We start from the raw sequence: 17,991 nt of genomic DNA on the forward strand, positions 1-17,991 counted from the left end.
GACTACATCTATAGGCTTATGTTTCCAAAGACTGAGTGATTAAAAAAAAACACTGTAGAAGTATTGTCATATTGTGATATTGAAGAGAAAGCTTCATCTTAAAATTTGACAAGTATAGCAGGAATGCAGAGAGGTCTAGAATTGAAGTGACCTGTATGTTAATGACTTTAAGTTGTTTATCTCTGAGCTTCAGGCAACAACCACATCACCCTTCATTCTCTGGCAATGGATGAAGACAGAATATCTTCCATTTATTTGTTTCTTTGTTAAATTTATTTGCCTCCTATCTCTATGGAGAAATGAAAAGAAGTATAAACATAACAGTAGTAAAGTAATGGAACAATAGAATATACAATGAAAAAGAAAACAATTATACAGCAGTATGAGAATAAAAGAAAGGCGGATGGGGAAGTAGGCAGCGAGCAGGAAGGTGGGATTTGTTATCAATCTAGTAGCCACCTCCAGTGTGGTATTCCCCCATTGAATCCTGAGACCAACTGACAGAGTCAGGTCTTCAGACTTTTACAGAAGATAGGAAGGTAGGATGTTCCAAAGAGGGGGTTGTTATGGCAGAGAAAGCTCTTTTTCTGGATCCTAATACTTGGGATTTCTTTGATGGGGTCCACAGTAGGCCCTCTCTGCCAGCATAAGTGAGACGGGCTTATCCTAGCAGAACAAATTGATTCATCAGATAGCCTGGAGCTATGCCATCAAGGGCTTTAAAAGTCATGACCTTGAACTGCACCCAGAAGCAAGACTGGTAGCCAATGCAGTCATTTTCTGCAATCTGGTCACTTTTTAAAACAGATCTGCTCCAAAACTGTTCAAATATAGTAACTGCTATTTCATACATGCCCACAACTTGCACCTGTTGTGTCTATCATATAGATTGAATTTATTTATGTAAAATAGTTTTGCATTGCTTGTTACACTGTGCCTCTCCAGATACCTTACACAATTATTATGTATAAAATAATTATATTTTATACATATTAAAATTAGAGAAACACAAAATCACTGGGGATTCCCAAGAACTCCAGAACATTCTATTCTATCCCCTCATTATATAGCATTGTAGGGGAGATCCAGTGGTTTCTGAAAATAAATGGATTTTTGCAGAATCTGTTATTTCTCACAGCTGAGGTGGCCAAGCTCTTGCCTCATGCCCTCATGATGTCACACTTAAGATTATTGTAGCATCCAATTGGCTGGATTACACTAGACCTTACTTCACCTCTTGATTTGAAAGAAGAATGCTATATTTATTTTGGACCTTCCTTATTTTGCCCCTACCTCTTTTAATTGCCAGTATTTATATTGGTTGAGGATTCAAGAAAGATGCTGGTACAAATTGATGTTGAAAAATCCTCTGTTGGCTCAGGTACCATGGAGCCTGACACAATAATTGAAGCAGAGTTGTTTTGTTCTACTGTGTTCATAATAAGAGAAATTGCGGTTAAGAGATTTGGTCTTGGCACCAATAATTTGGAATAGACTTCCCCAGGATAAGAGGCCAGGGGGAGAAAAATCTCTGCAGAGGGAATAGCACTCAATAGGAATAGCACTCAATAGACAAGGGTTGTTAACTGCACAGAATGTGTTCTAAAATGGCGCTCTCATTCTCTGCTGAGTACTTAACAAAGTGGAGAGAATTTAAGATTGTTATGCAAAAGATGATTCTCACCCAGTTCCAGGGAGCCTAAGACTACAGCTACATTTAGATAAGAAGAAAAGTAGATTTTATTGCACATAAAATTTTGGCCTTTACTCTATAAGTGGAGTCTCAAGGTTGCCTTGCAGGCTTCATTGGGTGTGGCAAATTACTGTGGAACCCATTGCTGAATCTTAATGCTTCATTCATTTGGGCAGGATTTTACAGGTTGGTCATAACAAATATATAGGGCTCAAAATCCTGCTTTTTGCTTACAGTCAGTACATGTTTACTGTACTTATAGAAGGAAAGGCGTGTATCCAAGGTAGCCAAAAATCAGAAGGAATTTGTTCAGAAATCTTAGTAGCTTGCTTCCAATAATCCATTTCTTTATCTCAGTGACAGGATTTAAATTTCTTTTCTAGTGAACTTTATAAGCAAATGATACAACCAAGATTATTACCTGCACACTGAAAATGACATTGTACGTTGTAGAATGGTGGGTGCAACAATATTGCAATGCTTCAGAAGGTTTCCAAAGGCTTTCTGAAGCATCACAAGAATGACACACATGGAGAATGATGTGAGTGGCTTTGGGGAGAAGGTCTACCATGTCTAGCAGTTGCCTGATATTGGGCCAGGCTGAGAATGCTCTGTCAGCAATAGGAAAATGCCAAAGGACAGATTGATGCAGCAAAATCTGTGGAATGCAGAGTTGGCAGGGATGGCTGGGGCTTTATAGCATAGCAGTAGCATTTAGACTTATATACCGCTTCACAGTGCTTTACAGCCCCCTCTGAGCAGTTTGCATAGTCAGCATATTGCCCCCAACAATCTGGGTCCTCCTTTTACCGACCTCAGAAGGATGGAAGGCCAAGTCAACCTTGAGCCTGTGAAAATTGAATTGCTGAACTGCAGGCAGTCAGCAGAAGTAGCCTGCAGTACTGCATTCTAACCAATGCGGCTCATATATGCTATAGTGCTGATCATGGCACAGGTCCTGAGCCAGAATTTTTCGACGTTGGGGCTGAAGTAGAGGCCCGGGGTGGGGATGGCTAGCTGAAACTGAATTTTTGACTTTTTTTAAAATGATATTTTTATTCCACTTTTGTTATTTTTATACATAACTCGTGACAATGAACAATCTTAATACTCCTTCCTCCTCCTATTTTCCCACCACTGTATATGAGGTAAATTGGATTGAGAGAGAATGACTTTCCCAAAGCTGGCTTTCATATTTTCCTTGTTTCTGACCTGGTGCCTTAATCTCTAGACAGTTGAAGGTCTCAGAACTCTACTTCAGCCTCAGTGCCACTGCCACCAAGGAGTGCCACTGCAGAGCGTGGCTAAAGGACAGAGATGGGGAGAGATAGGCAGATGAGGGGAATTAAAGAGGAGGCTTTCCCTTCCCTTACCAAGGCTCAGAGCTGAGAGGGACGGAACAACAAATGGTTTGGATTGGGGTGGATTGGGGTGCCTTACGACTGGTTGGATTTGGTTAATTATGGCAATGGGGAATGCCAGGATTGCTCTTGATTGATCATACATCACACTTAACAATTTCATTTAGCAAAGAAATTCTGGTCCCAATTATTGTTGTAACTCAAGGCCTATCTACTTTAAAGAAAGTACAATCTCACCTAGAACAGATTCTAAGTCTTAGAGTACTCCAGCTTTACTATAGTCCAGACTTAGCTTATTTTTGTACATACAAACTTCTGCTAAAGGAAAGATTATGTCAACAAAATGGGGAAGGAAATTATTCTAGTTATTTTTCCATTTTTGTCAATATGCACTATAGAATTTATCTTAATCCTCCAGAAAATTTGTGAGAAGGACCTAGATTTCTGCAATAAAGAGAGGAGATCACTTAGAGGATATCAGTGAGAGATGTCAAAGCTTTGTTGAATAGTACTTAATTTTTTCTAAACATTTTTGCTTGATTTTTTTTATCTTAAGGTCAGTTCCGTGGAGACAGGTTTTCCTGTGGATCGGTGGGGGTGTGGTTTCATGTGCTGCCTGAATCTCACGAATGGGGCTTCACTTGTTTGCACAGCCCGGTTTCTGACAAGCCGTGGACTAGGGGTTGGGGACCCTTGCTGTATATAGAGAACATGTAAGAAAGAAATGGGATTGGGCATACAAACCTCCCAAAATTGATGGATAATTTCCTTTAGATTGCATTCCCTGCCCTTGGTGCAACACATTTCATGTGACACATTATGTCAAGTTAAATGGTTGTACTTTTAAAAGCTGTTTGCTATAATGGGAAAAATAAATTTATTTTGCTAAGATAGTTTTTATACTTTAGTTTTCAAAATCAGTCTTTCATGTATAATTTTGTTTTTATTTCTAAGCCATTCAGCCAAGGTAGTTTTGGACAGATCACATATATATTGAAATGGGAAAATAGATTGTATAGTCATGATGACGAACCTATGGTACGTGTGCTGGAAGTGGCACACAGAGCCATCTCTCCGGGCATGCAAGCCGTCGCCTGTTGCTCTTCTGGGTTCCAGCATGCCAGCCAGCTGGTCTTCATGCATGCGGGAGCACCAAAAACTGAAAGAGCAGTCGCCCAGTGCGCATGCGCGTTTTCCAGATCCGGCTTTCCAATGGAGGGAGGCGGCATGCCCCGCCCAACTTTCCCTGTCCAGAGCTACAGAACCAGGTTGTCAGGGATATCCCGCCACCCCGGCAGGGGGGCAGGAGGGAGGACCCCCGAAAGGCCACGTAGAGGTGGTACATATGCGCTGGACAGCTGGTCTTCACACCCACATGCACACTAGAAACCAAAATACCAGGTGGCTGGCACGCATGTGCGCGCCAGAAACCAAAAGATCATCTGCTCTTCCGGTTTCCGGCACATGCGCACGTTCCTGTTTCAGTACTCAGTGCCGAAAAGTACCAACACTGGTATGGTCTTATGCATTCATGTTAAATATTTAAGTTTACGTTTTAGCTGTTCTGAATATATATCAATTTCTGATGTTATTTGGAGGGTAAATTGTTTTATACAAAGAAAATACATGACCACATATATTTAGTAATATGTTTTGTCTAGCTTGTAAGATTCTGTATCTTATATTTGTATTTCTAGTTGATGATAGCATAGTTAAAAATAATTTTCAAGCTGTTTATTTCATGGAATTTGTACTCAAATGTTGACTTATTCTCAAAGATTCTAGTACCTTCAACTTATATCCACTATGCACAGCAAATAAAATAAATGTACTGTATAAAGGTCATGCTCTAATCCAGCTAGCTATGTGGATTTGGCTATGTATTATATAAATTACATTTTGAATTGAACCTACCTAGAATTTATCTTTTTTTCAAACATTTACTTGAATGTAAATAGTTTTGAACATTTAACTGAGTGTGTTATCCAAAATGGTGCTTATAAGACTTCTTTTGAATTTATAATGTGGTTTTGTACTGTTTTTTCTTCCCTATCTTAGGAAAGATGATAAAGATTATGCTCTGAAGCAAATTGAAGGTACTGGGATTTCTATGTCTGCATGCAGAGAAATAGCTGTAAGTAACTTCAGTTCTAAATTAGTGTTCATATTAACTTTAATTCAGTTACTGTGATAGTGTACATCTTGTTTTTCAACAGGATGGGAAAAAGATTTTTTTAAGTAGATCATAAAGTAGATCATAATGGTATTTCTAGTTCAGGAGCACAGGTAGTCCTTGACTTATAACAATTCATTTAGTGACCCTTCAAAGTTATAATGACACTGAAAAAAGTAACTTATGACCATTTTTTACAGTTATGACTTTTGCAGTATCCTTATAATCATGTGATCAAAATTTGGATGCTTGGCAACTGGTTCATATTTATGACGGTTGCTGTGTCACAAGGTCATGTGATCACCTTTTGAAACCTTCTGACAAACAAAGTCAATGGGAAAGTCAGATAGACTTAACTAACTAACCAATTGCAGTGATTCACTTAACAACTGAGGCAAGAAAGGCCATAAAATGGGGCAAAACTCACTTAACAAGTGTCTCACTTAACAACAGAAGTTTTGGGTTCAGTTGTGGTCATAAGTCAAGGACTGCCTCCAGTAACAAACCATAGCAATTGGTAAATTGTCATTAAAGTACAGTGGTCATTTTTTGTATCTAAGCAATTTTCAAAATAAGCTTAGGAAAAAAACTGATTTTATAATTCAATATTGATATGGAGTCAATTACATAAATAGATGATGAATGTTGTTACAAACTATTAGTGAGGGCAAACACAGATTATGAATTTAATGTAAGATACCTTTGACTGAGTTAAAAGTAAAATTGTATTATATGAAAAACCTCTTCATCTGCATGTTTAAGATCAATCTGTTTCTTATGGTGGTACTTTATCACCATCCCTCTGTTTCCTTAATTACCTTTGAAGAGTATTTAGATGATGTGAACAGGATCATGAGTATAATAGAAGGAATATTACTCTTATGCAATTTTCTGTTTGCAAATTGCCCTACTTTTTTTTGCCTTAGTTACGGAACAAAATAAGAACAAAGGAAAAAAGTAAACAGACAGAGCTTTATCTGTCAATATGTCTTTACCACAAAGAACAAGAGAAGGGACGGGCTTTTAGTGTATAAACAATAAAGGGATTTTTTGAGGCTCTGTTCAGGTCACTATATTGACATTATTTTAAAATAATATTTATGAAAAATCATACGTATTTTCTTACAGGGCTACTTTTCAAAAGTGACTTTTTAAACATGCTACCTCTAGCTTTTCAATTATCATTCAGTAGTAATCTTAAATCTTTTATCTTAAAGTTACTATTTTTGTAAGTCCATTTTTATAAGGAACAAATTCACTTGCCAGGTATAGAGATAAATATCAACAATTGTAAAACATGACTTGTGATATAGAATATAAACCACTTTGCATATCTTCATATGTAGTCTACAGATTAATAAAGAATAATATACTGAGAATTTGTCAGATTCTTGAGTTGCAGTTCTATGACTGACATGCATAATAAAAAATCATAAAAGATCCAGGTCCACAAAGTATATTCGGTTTACATATATGTCATTAAGTTTTGGGTTAAAGTTGCATCATTTTTTAAATTGTGGAAGTTCCCTTCAGTTCAAATTTAACTAGTGATACCTGCATCCTAAAGGAGGTATGTTTGACCCAGCTGTTAGTCCAATTTAAAAACCTGATAGGAATTCCTTAATTAAAAGGAATCCCACACTGCTTTTTTTGGTCCTTTGTGAATTAAAAGATTTCAGATTAAGCCTGAAAAACAAGTTTACCAGTATTTGTTTTAAAGCTATAAAAAGAATTGTCAGTTTGTATTTTTGGTTTGTACATGTATGGTTTCTAGCGTATGGTATTTGTTTTACAGCTGTTGCGGGAACTCAAACATCCAAATGTAATTTCTCTGCAAAAGGTTTTTCTGTCTCATGCTGACAGAAAAGTATGGCTCCTTTTTGACTATGCGGAACATGACCTTTGGGTAAGAATGCTTGCGGATTAGCCAATAAAATGGCAAGTTTAGCTACAAATTGAAGCCCTGTTCCTTTGCATGTTCATCAGTATTGCTTATCCTATTAAGTCAGGGATGTCAAACTGGCATCCAGACGTGTCATGTGCAGGCCACACCCACCCCGGCTCCGCAAAGGCCAAAAACGCCATGATACGTGACGTGATCGAGTTTGACACCCGTGTACTAAGTGATAGAGCTTCAATCTGCAGTTGCAACAACTGTTATGGACACCTCTCCGTAATGAAACTTGAAAATACATAATTCTTAAATTTAAGCATGACATCCAATTGTCATCAGTTTTTTCCTATACTTTTCAATGATACTCTAAATGTAAATACTATAAATGTTGAGTATAAAAATGTTGGAAAGGGGGTGATTCTAAATAAATAAGTTTGGATTAGGTCCAGTTTTCAAAGTGGCTAGAAGTCCAAAACAACTTTCCCCATTGCCATTCATTGCAATGTTCATTGCAAATATTCTTCTTCGTAAGATATTTAAAGATTTCACAAGATGTTTTTTAGAGACACTTCTACATTGGTACTTGGCAATGTAGCAGATAAGAAAATATTTTTTCTTCCCTAAATTAACACCAGTTGGAAAAAGTAAATGGCAGCTCCTTTGTGGGAGGGAGGGACAAAGGGAAATAAAACGTTTAAAATATTTCAGACTTTTAGTCATACTATGAAAGATAAAAGTGCCTCATCAAGTACATTACTTGGCCATAATGATATCCTCAACTTCTGGTAGAGAAATGGTTGTAGATCCATAAGAAATAGATCTATATAATTATTGAAAACATTGAACATATATCATCTTATGAAATATATTGTTTTAATCTGATCTTGGTGTAGTTGTTGTTTTATTGTTATTTAACATAAAATTATAACCATATCTTCTAGATCAGGGGTGTCCAACTCAAGGCCCAGGGGCTGGATCCTGCCTGGGGGGTGCTTAGATATGACCCGCGGAGCCACCCTGGAAACAACAAAGGACTGGGCCGGGGTGCCTCTGCCAGTGAAAACAGAGCTCGTGAGGGCCACACGCTGTCACACATGAAAACAGAGCTCGGGAGCCCGTTTTCACTGGCAGAGCTCTCAGACCGCCACAGGCACCCCCGACACATGACATTGAGCTGGCCACCGCCCACCACGACTATGTGCACCCCGATCCCCCAAGATAAAACCCAACCCTGATGCGGCCCTCTCCTCAATGAAATTGAGTTTGACACCCCTGTTCTAGATGTGCAGGAAGTACAGATTTAGAAACAATTCTTTGAAAGTGTTGTTGTAGTATAAGTATATAAAATATAGTTCGTAACGTATGAGATAGAAAGATATAAATATACTTTAGATATATAAAATTTAAGATCAAAATTCAGCTGTTGAGTACAAAAGTAAATGAAAAGATGGTTTAACCCTTACAAAGTGATATACATATTTCTTGTTTTAATCTCAGAAATGCCAACTCAGTTTATGAATACAGTAGACATTTTTGCTATAATGAAACATTGTATCAAACTTTCCACTCATGCGGATTAATTATTTTTGTTTTTTTAGCACATAATAAAATTTCATAGAGCTTCTAAGGCAAACAAGAAGCCAGTTCAGTTACCTCGGGGAATGGTGAAATCTCTATTATATCAGATCTTAGATGGCATTCATTATCTACATGCTAACTGGGTGTTACACAGGGATTTGGTAAGTAGATCTACAGTGGGGATTAGAATAGATATAAGGTGTTTATTTAGTGATAATGTTTTGCACAATATATTAGATATAAAGTATTCATAGTTTGTTTTCAAGTTTAACTTAGCAGGCAAATGTCTATTTGAACATGTGTTTTTAATTTCATATGTCGCTTTTTTCAATATTTGGCAAGAGAAACAGCATAGCTGCTTTTGCATTCTTTATTTAAAAAACAACATAAAACCTACTAGGTAAGGATTCAGTATTCAGTATATAAAGTATAACTTGCATTTTGACTTGTCAATTTCTTAAATTACATTTCTTATTTTCTGTGAATCTCTTAAGAACACACATGTTGCCTTATTGGATTAGTGCAAAAATCTGTCTAGGCTTTCCCTATCAGATTCTCCAGATGGGTTGAGACTATGTTGACAGCAGTTGGAGCATAGTACTCATTCTTGCTTTTGGCATCGCTTAATTAGAATCAGGGCTCAATAGCCATTAGGATGGTGTCCACCCTTTGCTTTCTGTCTGAATTAATGATCATCAGTGCATGTGTTAAGATTTATTTTTTGTATGAGAAAAATGTTCTCCTTGCCTGGATCCAGCACAAATTGTCAGCAAGTGCCGCATCTAATCTGATTTTTTAAAGAAAACCATACACTTAAATAGTCAGAGCTTCTTAGTACTTGGATAGTAGAAACCAGAAACCAGGCTGGGTTGAAGAAAATTAATGACAAATCACTTCGGTACAGGTAGTCCTCAAATTACAAATGTAATAGAGCCTGCCCATTCCATTTGTAACCCAAGGATACGTGGGAGTGAATCTCGTACTTTGAATGGGATCACTCCCTCCTTTTGCCTACGCATTCACTAATCGAATGTGAGGCTCATTAAGTGCATCCAAGGTATTTCAGGGTGGGGAAGGCCATGGGGGACCTAGTGATGGAATAGGCCACCTGCCTAAGGGCACCCAAGGCCTCCCTGACCCACTGAAATACTTCATGCTCCCCACAGTTGCTTTCACCACCATCCCCACCCAACTTTCCACACCAGGTCATTTGTGAAGATCTAGAAAGCAGTCTCCTCTCCACCTCTCAGCTGCGTGCGCCCCTCTGCAGTTCCATTCGGGCCTCTCAGGCCTCACCCGGCACATTGCAGATCCGCCCCGCAGAAGCTCCGTTCAGGCATCCAAAGGCCTTGTCTGGCACATTGCTGGCCAAAATGTGCAGGACGAATGTTGCAGAGCCTCTGTGGTTGTTTGTAAAGGCAAACAATTGCCATGGTGCCACAAAATTCATAGTTTCAGGACTTGTTTGTAAACGCTAGAGGTGCTTATCACATAACTTTGAACGTTCGCTAAGGGAACGCTCATAACCCGGGTATTACCTGTATTTAAAACCAGAAAATATCTGTGTTGTTACCAGAAGACAACCTTGATTAAAAAATACTTGCTCTTCCTTTGCTGCAAATCACTTTCATATTGCAACTCATTTCTTTATGGTTTCTTTCTGTACAATGAGCATTAATCTAGGAAAACATACTTGCTCATTGAATTCCAAATAGTGCCCATGTATGAATAAGGATGCATGGCCTTTATGTTTGCAGAAATGTTTAGAATAACACAATGAAAAATGTTTTAAGTAAAACAAATGCTCTAAAAACCAGTTGTGCTAAGAATTCTTACAAAGTTAAAAAAAAAAAAGCTTACTTTGGGGACTATCTTCTCCAGAATCTTCCTGCTCTACACAATCTAGACCAGTGGTTTTCAATCTTGGCAAGTTTAAGATGTGTGTACTTCAACTCCCAGAATTCCCCAGCCAGCATGCTATCCTAGGAAATATAGAAATTAAAGTCCACACATCTTAAGATTGTCATGGCTAAGGAACACTGATTTAGACAAAAAAGGATGCTGTGAGTGCCTATCTAGGATGAGCGGGGTCAGGAGCCAGAGAATGGTATTCTTATGGTCAGCCCCTTCGCTTGGTAGCAGCTATCCTCCTGAGATCATGTTGGGTCCTGCTGTTTTATTCTTTCAGAACACGGTTAAAATAGTGTTTTTCCATGGGCCTCTCAGTGAAGGAATTTTGTAGTTGAAGATAAATACTTACATAGTCAGAGCTTCTTAGTACTTGGATAGTAGAAACCAGAAACCAGGCTGGGTTGAAGAAAATTAATGACAAATCACTTCGGTACAGGTAGTCCTCAAATTACAAATGTAATAGAGCCTGCCCATTCCATTTGTAACCCAAGGATACGTGGGAGTGAATCTCGTACTTTGAATGGGATCACTCCCTCCTTTTGCCTACGCATTCACTAATCGAATGTGAGGCTCATTAAGTGCATCCAAGGTATTTCAGGGTGGGGAAGGCCATGGGGGACCTAGTGATGGAATAGGCCACCTGCCTAAGGGCACCCAAGGCCTCCCTGACCCACTGAAATACTTCATGCTCCCCACAGTTGCTTTCACCACCATCCCCACCCAACTTTCCACACCAGGTCATTTGTGAAGATCTAGAAAGCAGTCTCCTCTCCACCTCTCAGCTGCGTGCGCCCCTCTGCAGTTCCATTCGGGCCTCTCAGGCCTCACCCGGCACATTGCAGATCCGCCCCGCAGAAGCTCCGTTCAGGCATCCAAAGGCCTTGTCTGGCACATTGCTGGCCAAAATGTGCAGGACGAATGTTGCAGAGCCTCTGTGGTTGTTTGTAAAGGCAAACAATTGCCATGGTGCCACAAAATTCATAGTTTCAGGACTTGTTTGTAAACGCTAGAGGTGCTTATCACATAACTTTGAACGTTCGCTAAGGGAACGCTCATAACCCGGGTATTACCTGTATTTAAAACCAGAAAATATCTGTGTTGTTACCAGAAGACAACCTTGATTAAAAAATACTTGCTCTTCCTTTGCTGCAAATCACTTTCATATTGCAACTCATTTCTTTATGGTTTCTTTCTGTACAATGAGCATTAATCTAGGAAAACATACTTGCTCATTGAATTCCAAATAGTGCCCATGTATGAATAAGGATGCATGGCCTTTATGTTTGCAGAAATGTTTAGAATAACACAATGAAAAATGTTTTAAGTAAAACAAATGCTCTAAAAACCAGTTGTGCTAAGAATTCTTACAAAGTTAAAAAAAAAAGCTTACTTTGGGGACTATCTTCTCCAGAATCTTCCTGCTCTACACAATCTAGACCAGTGGTTTTCAATCTTGGCAAGTTTAAGATGTGTGTACTTCAACTCCCAGAATTCCCCAGCCAGCATGCTATCCTAGGAAATATAGAAATTAAAGTCCACACATCTTAAGATTGTCATGGCTAAGGAACACTGATTTAGACAAAAAAGGATGCTGTGAGTGCCTATCTAGGATGAGCGGGGTCAGGAGCCAGAGAATGGTATTCTTATGGTCAGCCCCTTCGCTTGGTAGCAGCTATCCTCCTGAGATCATGTTGGGTCCTGCTGTTTTATTCTTTCAGAACACGGTTAAAATAGTGTTTTTCCATGGGCCTCTCAGTGAAGGAAATTTGTAGTTGAAGATAAATACTTACATAGGTTTAAAGACGTTAACGTGATACTGATTTTTATAATTGGGTTATTCTTGCACCTTGTAGGGCATATAGTGTCGTGCAACTTAGTGGCATATAAATAATAGCTAATAATAAATAAAATACCCGACTTTTATGAACAACTTTTGGCACACTATCCTGGGAATACATTCAAAGTTTCGTTCAAACTGAAGCCTACCATTTTTGTTCTACTGCTACACCTTTTGTTTTGAACTTCATGTTCAAATAGTATGGAAAGAAGAAACTTATTTCTTTCAAAATAATTTTTCTTATGCAGTTATTGTCTATCCTGGCCCCCATTGAATAACGCAGGGGTGTCAAACTCAATTGAGGGCTGCATCAGGGTTGTGTTTGACCTTGGGGGTGGCTGGTGTGTGTATGGCCAGGGTGGGCATGGCCAGCTCATTTCTTGTGTCGGGGCACCTGAGGCAGCCTGAGCACTCTGCCAGGAGAAACTGGCTCCCAAGCTCGGTTTCAGCTGCAACAGCCTCCTGCAGCCCTCTGAAAATGGAGCTTGGGAGGGCTTTGTGCGGCCCTGTTTTTGACTGCAATGGCCTCCTGCAATCCTCTGTGAGGGAAAACGAAGCTCTGTTTTCACTGTCAGAGGCACCATGGGCTGGTCCTTCACTGTTTCCAGAGCAGCCCCACGGGACAGATCTAAGCACCTTGAGCACCCTGGAATAATGTAACAACATCCTTAAGCAGAACAAGTTGCTAATCTACACTATATGCAGAACCGATTAATTTGTTAGAACTTTTTTCATCGGTTCTGAATATAATGTAGATTAGCAACTTGTTCTACTTAAGGATGTTGGGCTGTTGTGAAATGGATTGGCAGCCACAGTTCATCTAGGCACCTCCATTGCATTTGGCAAATATTGAATCAAGGCAGGAAAAGCTATATTATCAACACAGGTTTTCTATTTATCAATATGTTTGGAGATAAGCTCAAATTACATTTGGGCAGCTGCAAGGGGACTTGCAGACTACATTATGATATAGTCCCGCAACTACAAATGTATTACTTTTCAAATTAGTATCCAACAGACTAATCTGCATAAAAAGATGGAATTTTATCTACAGAACTGGAACATGGATGGCCTACCTGTTAGGATAATTAGGGAGAGGTTTTGCTGTGGTGGACATGGGAGGAGAACTGGACTGGTACCAGGGTCCTGTAGTTGCAGCTCCTCTCCACCAGTCAATCATTCAATACATTAGAATAGACATATCCGCATGGTCTATGTCAATAGCTGAGGAGAGTAAAGGGATTCTGTAAGGGATTGTTAATGTCTAGTTGAAGGATTTAGAGGGTGAAGTAGAGCTGTACATGTGGGCTGACCTGCCACTCACTCATCTGTTTATGAATAGGCCACAGCCCAGGGATTGAGGACCCCTGTTCTAATGGGAAGCAGTACATCAATAGTGTTCGTTTTATGTTGTTTGGATTGTTTTTCCTGGTTCATCACTTTTCTATTGTACATCATCCAGAATCACAGTGTTTGAGTTAGACAGCCTTAGATTTATTAAATCTAAATCTAAATCTATAAATAAAATAGGGTGAACTGAATCAAATCATTATTGAACAGATAATTTTGTGCACACTTTTGGGCTGCTGCTTCTTGGTTCTTTCTACCTGTGTCAATAATTGAACATAACAGATTCCTGTTTATCAAGTGGGTTTATAGCTGCTTATTAGGGGAAAACAAGTCAGGGGTATTGAATTGCAATCCTAAACAAAGCAGGGTTACTAGTTTGTCTTGTTGCTTCAGCTAACACAAGAAATCAAATCTGCATGTGAAATGTGCAGACTGATGTGCTATACTTTTGAGAGATTCAGACTAGTCATTTAAATTGTACCTAAATACCTAATAGCAATCAACTAATAGCAGTCAAATCTTGGATAATACCTTATGTTCCTACAGTTTCTCAAATATAAAAGAACCTTCCACTGATCAATTTTCTATCAGGGATTGATCAGCAGCGCTTAAAATAAAAGCTTAATAGTCTTATGCTTTCAGTATAAAAATATTCTCATCTTTAAATGAATTTCTTTAACTCTCTTTTTGGATGAGCTGATTCGAAATGTGGAACTAATTACTACCTTACAAAGGTAGATCATTGGTGTTATCCTTATGACATTTTTTCACTGCCTAAAGAATTACATAATACGTATTGCAGATTATTCATAATTTACTACTGCTACTTTTGGCCTTGAAGGCTTTTATTTATTTTCAATAATAAGTATTTTATTACTATTTCAGAAAGAGTAAAACATAACACCCATATGATTTATAATATAAAACATTAGCAAATAATCCAAACAAGAGTTTTCTGTGGTGTTTCTAACACAAGATTGTGGCACGCATGGGGATACTTTATTAGCAATAACTCTTAGATTTATATACCACTTCACAATGCTTTACAGCCCTCTCTAAGCAGTTTACAGAATCAGCATATTGGCTCCAACAATCTGGGTCCTCATTTTACCCACCTCGAAAGGATGGAAGGCTGAGTCAATCTTGAGCCTGGTGAGATTTGAACTGCCAAATTGCAGGCAGCTGTCAGTCAGCAGAAGTAGCCTGTAGTACTGCATTCTAACCACTGCGCCACCAAGGCTTAGTAAGCTTTATAATTAGCATTATAAAGTGCCTGCAAATTCAGTGCTTGCAACTTGTGAAAATAATAAAATATAGAGAATTGATGGTAAAATATAGAAGGTATACAAAACCTTTCTATTCTTTTGTGTGTGTTGGGATTGTGGTGCTGTTTTTGTAAGAGTCCCATCCTTGCCAAATATCCTCCCAAGTGGCATATTTTAGTTTTCTTTCTTAGCAGTTTTTTGTGAGAACCCTGCAAATAACTGATCAGCTGCATTTTGCATGTGGGAAAACTATAGTTTTTTCAAAGAGAGCCCCAAGTAAAGAGTAATTTAAGAGCCGAGGTGGCACAGTGGTAAGAATCCAGTACTGCAGGCTACTTCAGCTGACTGCTAGCTGCAGTTCAGATCTCACCAGGCTCAAGGTTGACTCAGCCTTCCAAAGTGGGAAAATGAGGACCCAGATTGTTGGGTGCAATATGCTGACTCTGTAAACCGCTTAGAGAGGGCTTTAAAAGCACTATGAAGTGGTATATAAGTCTAAATGCTATTTCTATTGCTAATTTAGAACTGAAGGAGTCTTTTCTTAGCCATGCTCACTTTCCTTGGGCAGGAAAAGTTGGCTACTCAGAGCTAATAAAAGGTGCATAAACATTACATTATTATGCTAATATTTACATGGATAACTGTATAGGAGACCTGGCTAGTTTGATCTAACAAATTCTTGAATAAACATATATTTGGTCTTACGTGTTAAGCTATATACAAAGTCATTTCAGATCAGATTGGAGCAAACAAAGCAAAAAGATGCGAGCTCAGCCTCTGTAACCCAAAATAGTCATAATAGTTGATTAGTTGGAATTTTGCTGAACTGTGTCTGCCAATACATATTCTGATGTAACATTTGTAAGTCCTGTGTCAGCTCTACAAAGTAGACCTGACTAAGAAACCAGTGCCATATAGATATATGACTTTTATTGTAACAGCTATAATTATAGAATTTTAAACTTGAATATGCTTCCCCCCCTCCCTCATTTTATCTTCAGGTGAACCAGGGAGTGGCTTGTTTGAGATATTTTCTCAAGTTCTTTTCTAAGCCATGCTCAATTTATCTTATTATTGCCTTGGTAGTCATTCTTTCTTTTGTCCTTCAAGGCTATTCCTTGTGCCATCTACATCCTATGTTTTAGTATATCTAAAACAACCTTAAAAAGTAGAGCTTTAGACCAGACCATCCATAGACCATGGTTGATTGACTGATTGATCGATTTGAGTCCAGTCTTATTCAGAGAAAGTTCTGTCCAGCTCATGCTTTAAAGTTTAAAGACAACAAATAAATAAATAAATAAAAGAACCAAAAGAGTGGTAATATGTAATGTAAAAGAGTGATATATATTATTAATATAATAATACATAGTATAAATATTATGTATAAAAAACCTCAGAAAACAAATACAAATATTATCTATATATTATATATAAGTATATAATCTGATACAATTACATTATCATATATATTATTATTTAGAGTGATATAGTAATATATAATGTAAAACAGTGGTAATACATAATGTAAGATGGATATATAATGTGGATATAATGTAAGATGGTAATATATAATGTAAGATGTAGGGGTGACATGATAGCAGTGTTCCAATATTTGATGGGCTGCCACAAAGAAGAGGGGGACAATCTATTTTCCAAAGCACCAGAAAGCAAGATAAGAAACAATGGATGGAAATGAATTAAAGAGAAAAGCAACCTAGAACTAAGAAGACATTCCTAATAGTGAGCACAATTAACCAGTGGACCAGCTTGCCTTCAGAAGTTGTGGGTACTTCCATCATTGTAGGCTTTTAAGAAGAGATTGGAAACTACTTGTCTGGAATGGTATAGGGTGTCCTGCTTGAGCAGAAGGTTGGACTAGAAGACCTCCAAGACCTCTTTCAACTCTGTTATTCTGTTTGTTCAGCACATATGGGAAATGATAAGTCATTCACAGTCATAAAATCAAGATATGCTATCAGGGAGTGGATCACGTCAAGCCTGCTTAATCAACTTTCTAAAAGCACAGCAGGGGTGGAGCCATATGGGCCTTAGGGTATGCTATTTCACAGGAGGTGCTTTTCTTAAGTCCCATGAGATGACAGTGCTGTACAATTCTACTAGATCTTATTGGTAAGGCAAAAATGTCAAGGGAAATGCAGTCCCATAGCTAACCAGATCCTAAGCATGAAAGACTTTATCGGTAACCATCAGCGTCTTGAATTGCACCTTGAAGCCCTGTGGTAGCCTGGTGCTGTGCAGAAGAGCAGAGATACTACATGGACAAAATGTGGAATGCCTATAGTTATTTATACAACTGCATTCTAGTTCAGTTGAAATTTCCAAGTGATCATCAAAGGAAGTATATTGCAGTTCTCCAAACTGGAAGCTATTAAGGCATGAATGATTATGTGGATCTCTCAGTCCAGGAAAAGTTGTCATTGGAATGTAAAATGGATTTGTGTAAAGAACCTCATGACCATGGCTGCCATCTGTTACTTAAGTTGGCGTCTTAAGAGTAGCACCTTGGGAAAATGAAAACCCATCAAGAATTCAAGGTGGTAAATCCCTTAAACTTTGAAAGCAAACCACTCACTCTTTGTAGGCCTGAACCTAAGCCTGCTCCTTTCCATATACTTAACAGCAATGGATAGGAGCTATGCAGCATTGCCTATTCATGTAGGCGGGGATTGTATGTATAACTCAGTGTCATCTGCATACTGGTAATATCAGCCTATGCTGATGGATGTTCTCACTTAGCAACCTAATGTTGACATCAAACTGAACTCTGAATAGCAAAGGCCTTGGGATAAATCTCTTTCCACCCACCTATATCAAGTGAAACTACTTCAAAAGGAGGAAGGAAACTGGCACAGTACAATGCTTTCACTTCCAGTCCCAATAGGGTTCCCAGAAGGCCCACATTATT

General features: G+C 38.4%; 1 protein-coding gene across 4 annotated transcripts in view; it reads left to right on the plus strand.

Moving 5' to 3' along the window:
- The window catches only part of CDK8 (cyclin dependent kinase 8), a 51,897-nt gene that overhangs the window by 7,250 nt on the left and 26,656 nt on the right, over positions 1-17,991 (plus strand). For 2 of the 4 annotated variants that reach the window (XM_058184817.1, XM_058184816.1), the window contains exons 2-4: positions 5,113-5,188; positions 7,023-7,133; positions 8,720-8,860. In XM_058184817.1, coding sequence (XP_058040800.1) covers positions 5,113-5,188; positions 7,023-7,133; positions 8,720-8,860 — 328 coding nt within the window. Of the gene's footprint in view, positions 1-4,389; positions 4,568-5,112; positions 5,189-7,022; positions 7,134-8,719; positions 8,861-17,991 lie in introns of those variants that run through there. The other 2 variants (XM_058184819.1, XM_058184818.1) reach the window with 2 other exon arrangements.

This window comes from Ahaetulla prasina, chromosome 5, assembly GCF_028640845.1.
Source record: "Ahaetulla prasina isolate Xishuangbanna chromosome 5, ASM2864084v1, whole genome shotgun sequence".
Taxonomy (NCBI): domain Eukaryota; kingdom Metazoa; phylum Chordata; class Lepidosauria; order Squamata; family Colubridae; genus Ahaetulla; species Ahaetulla prasina.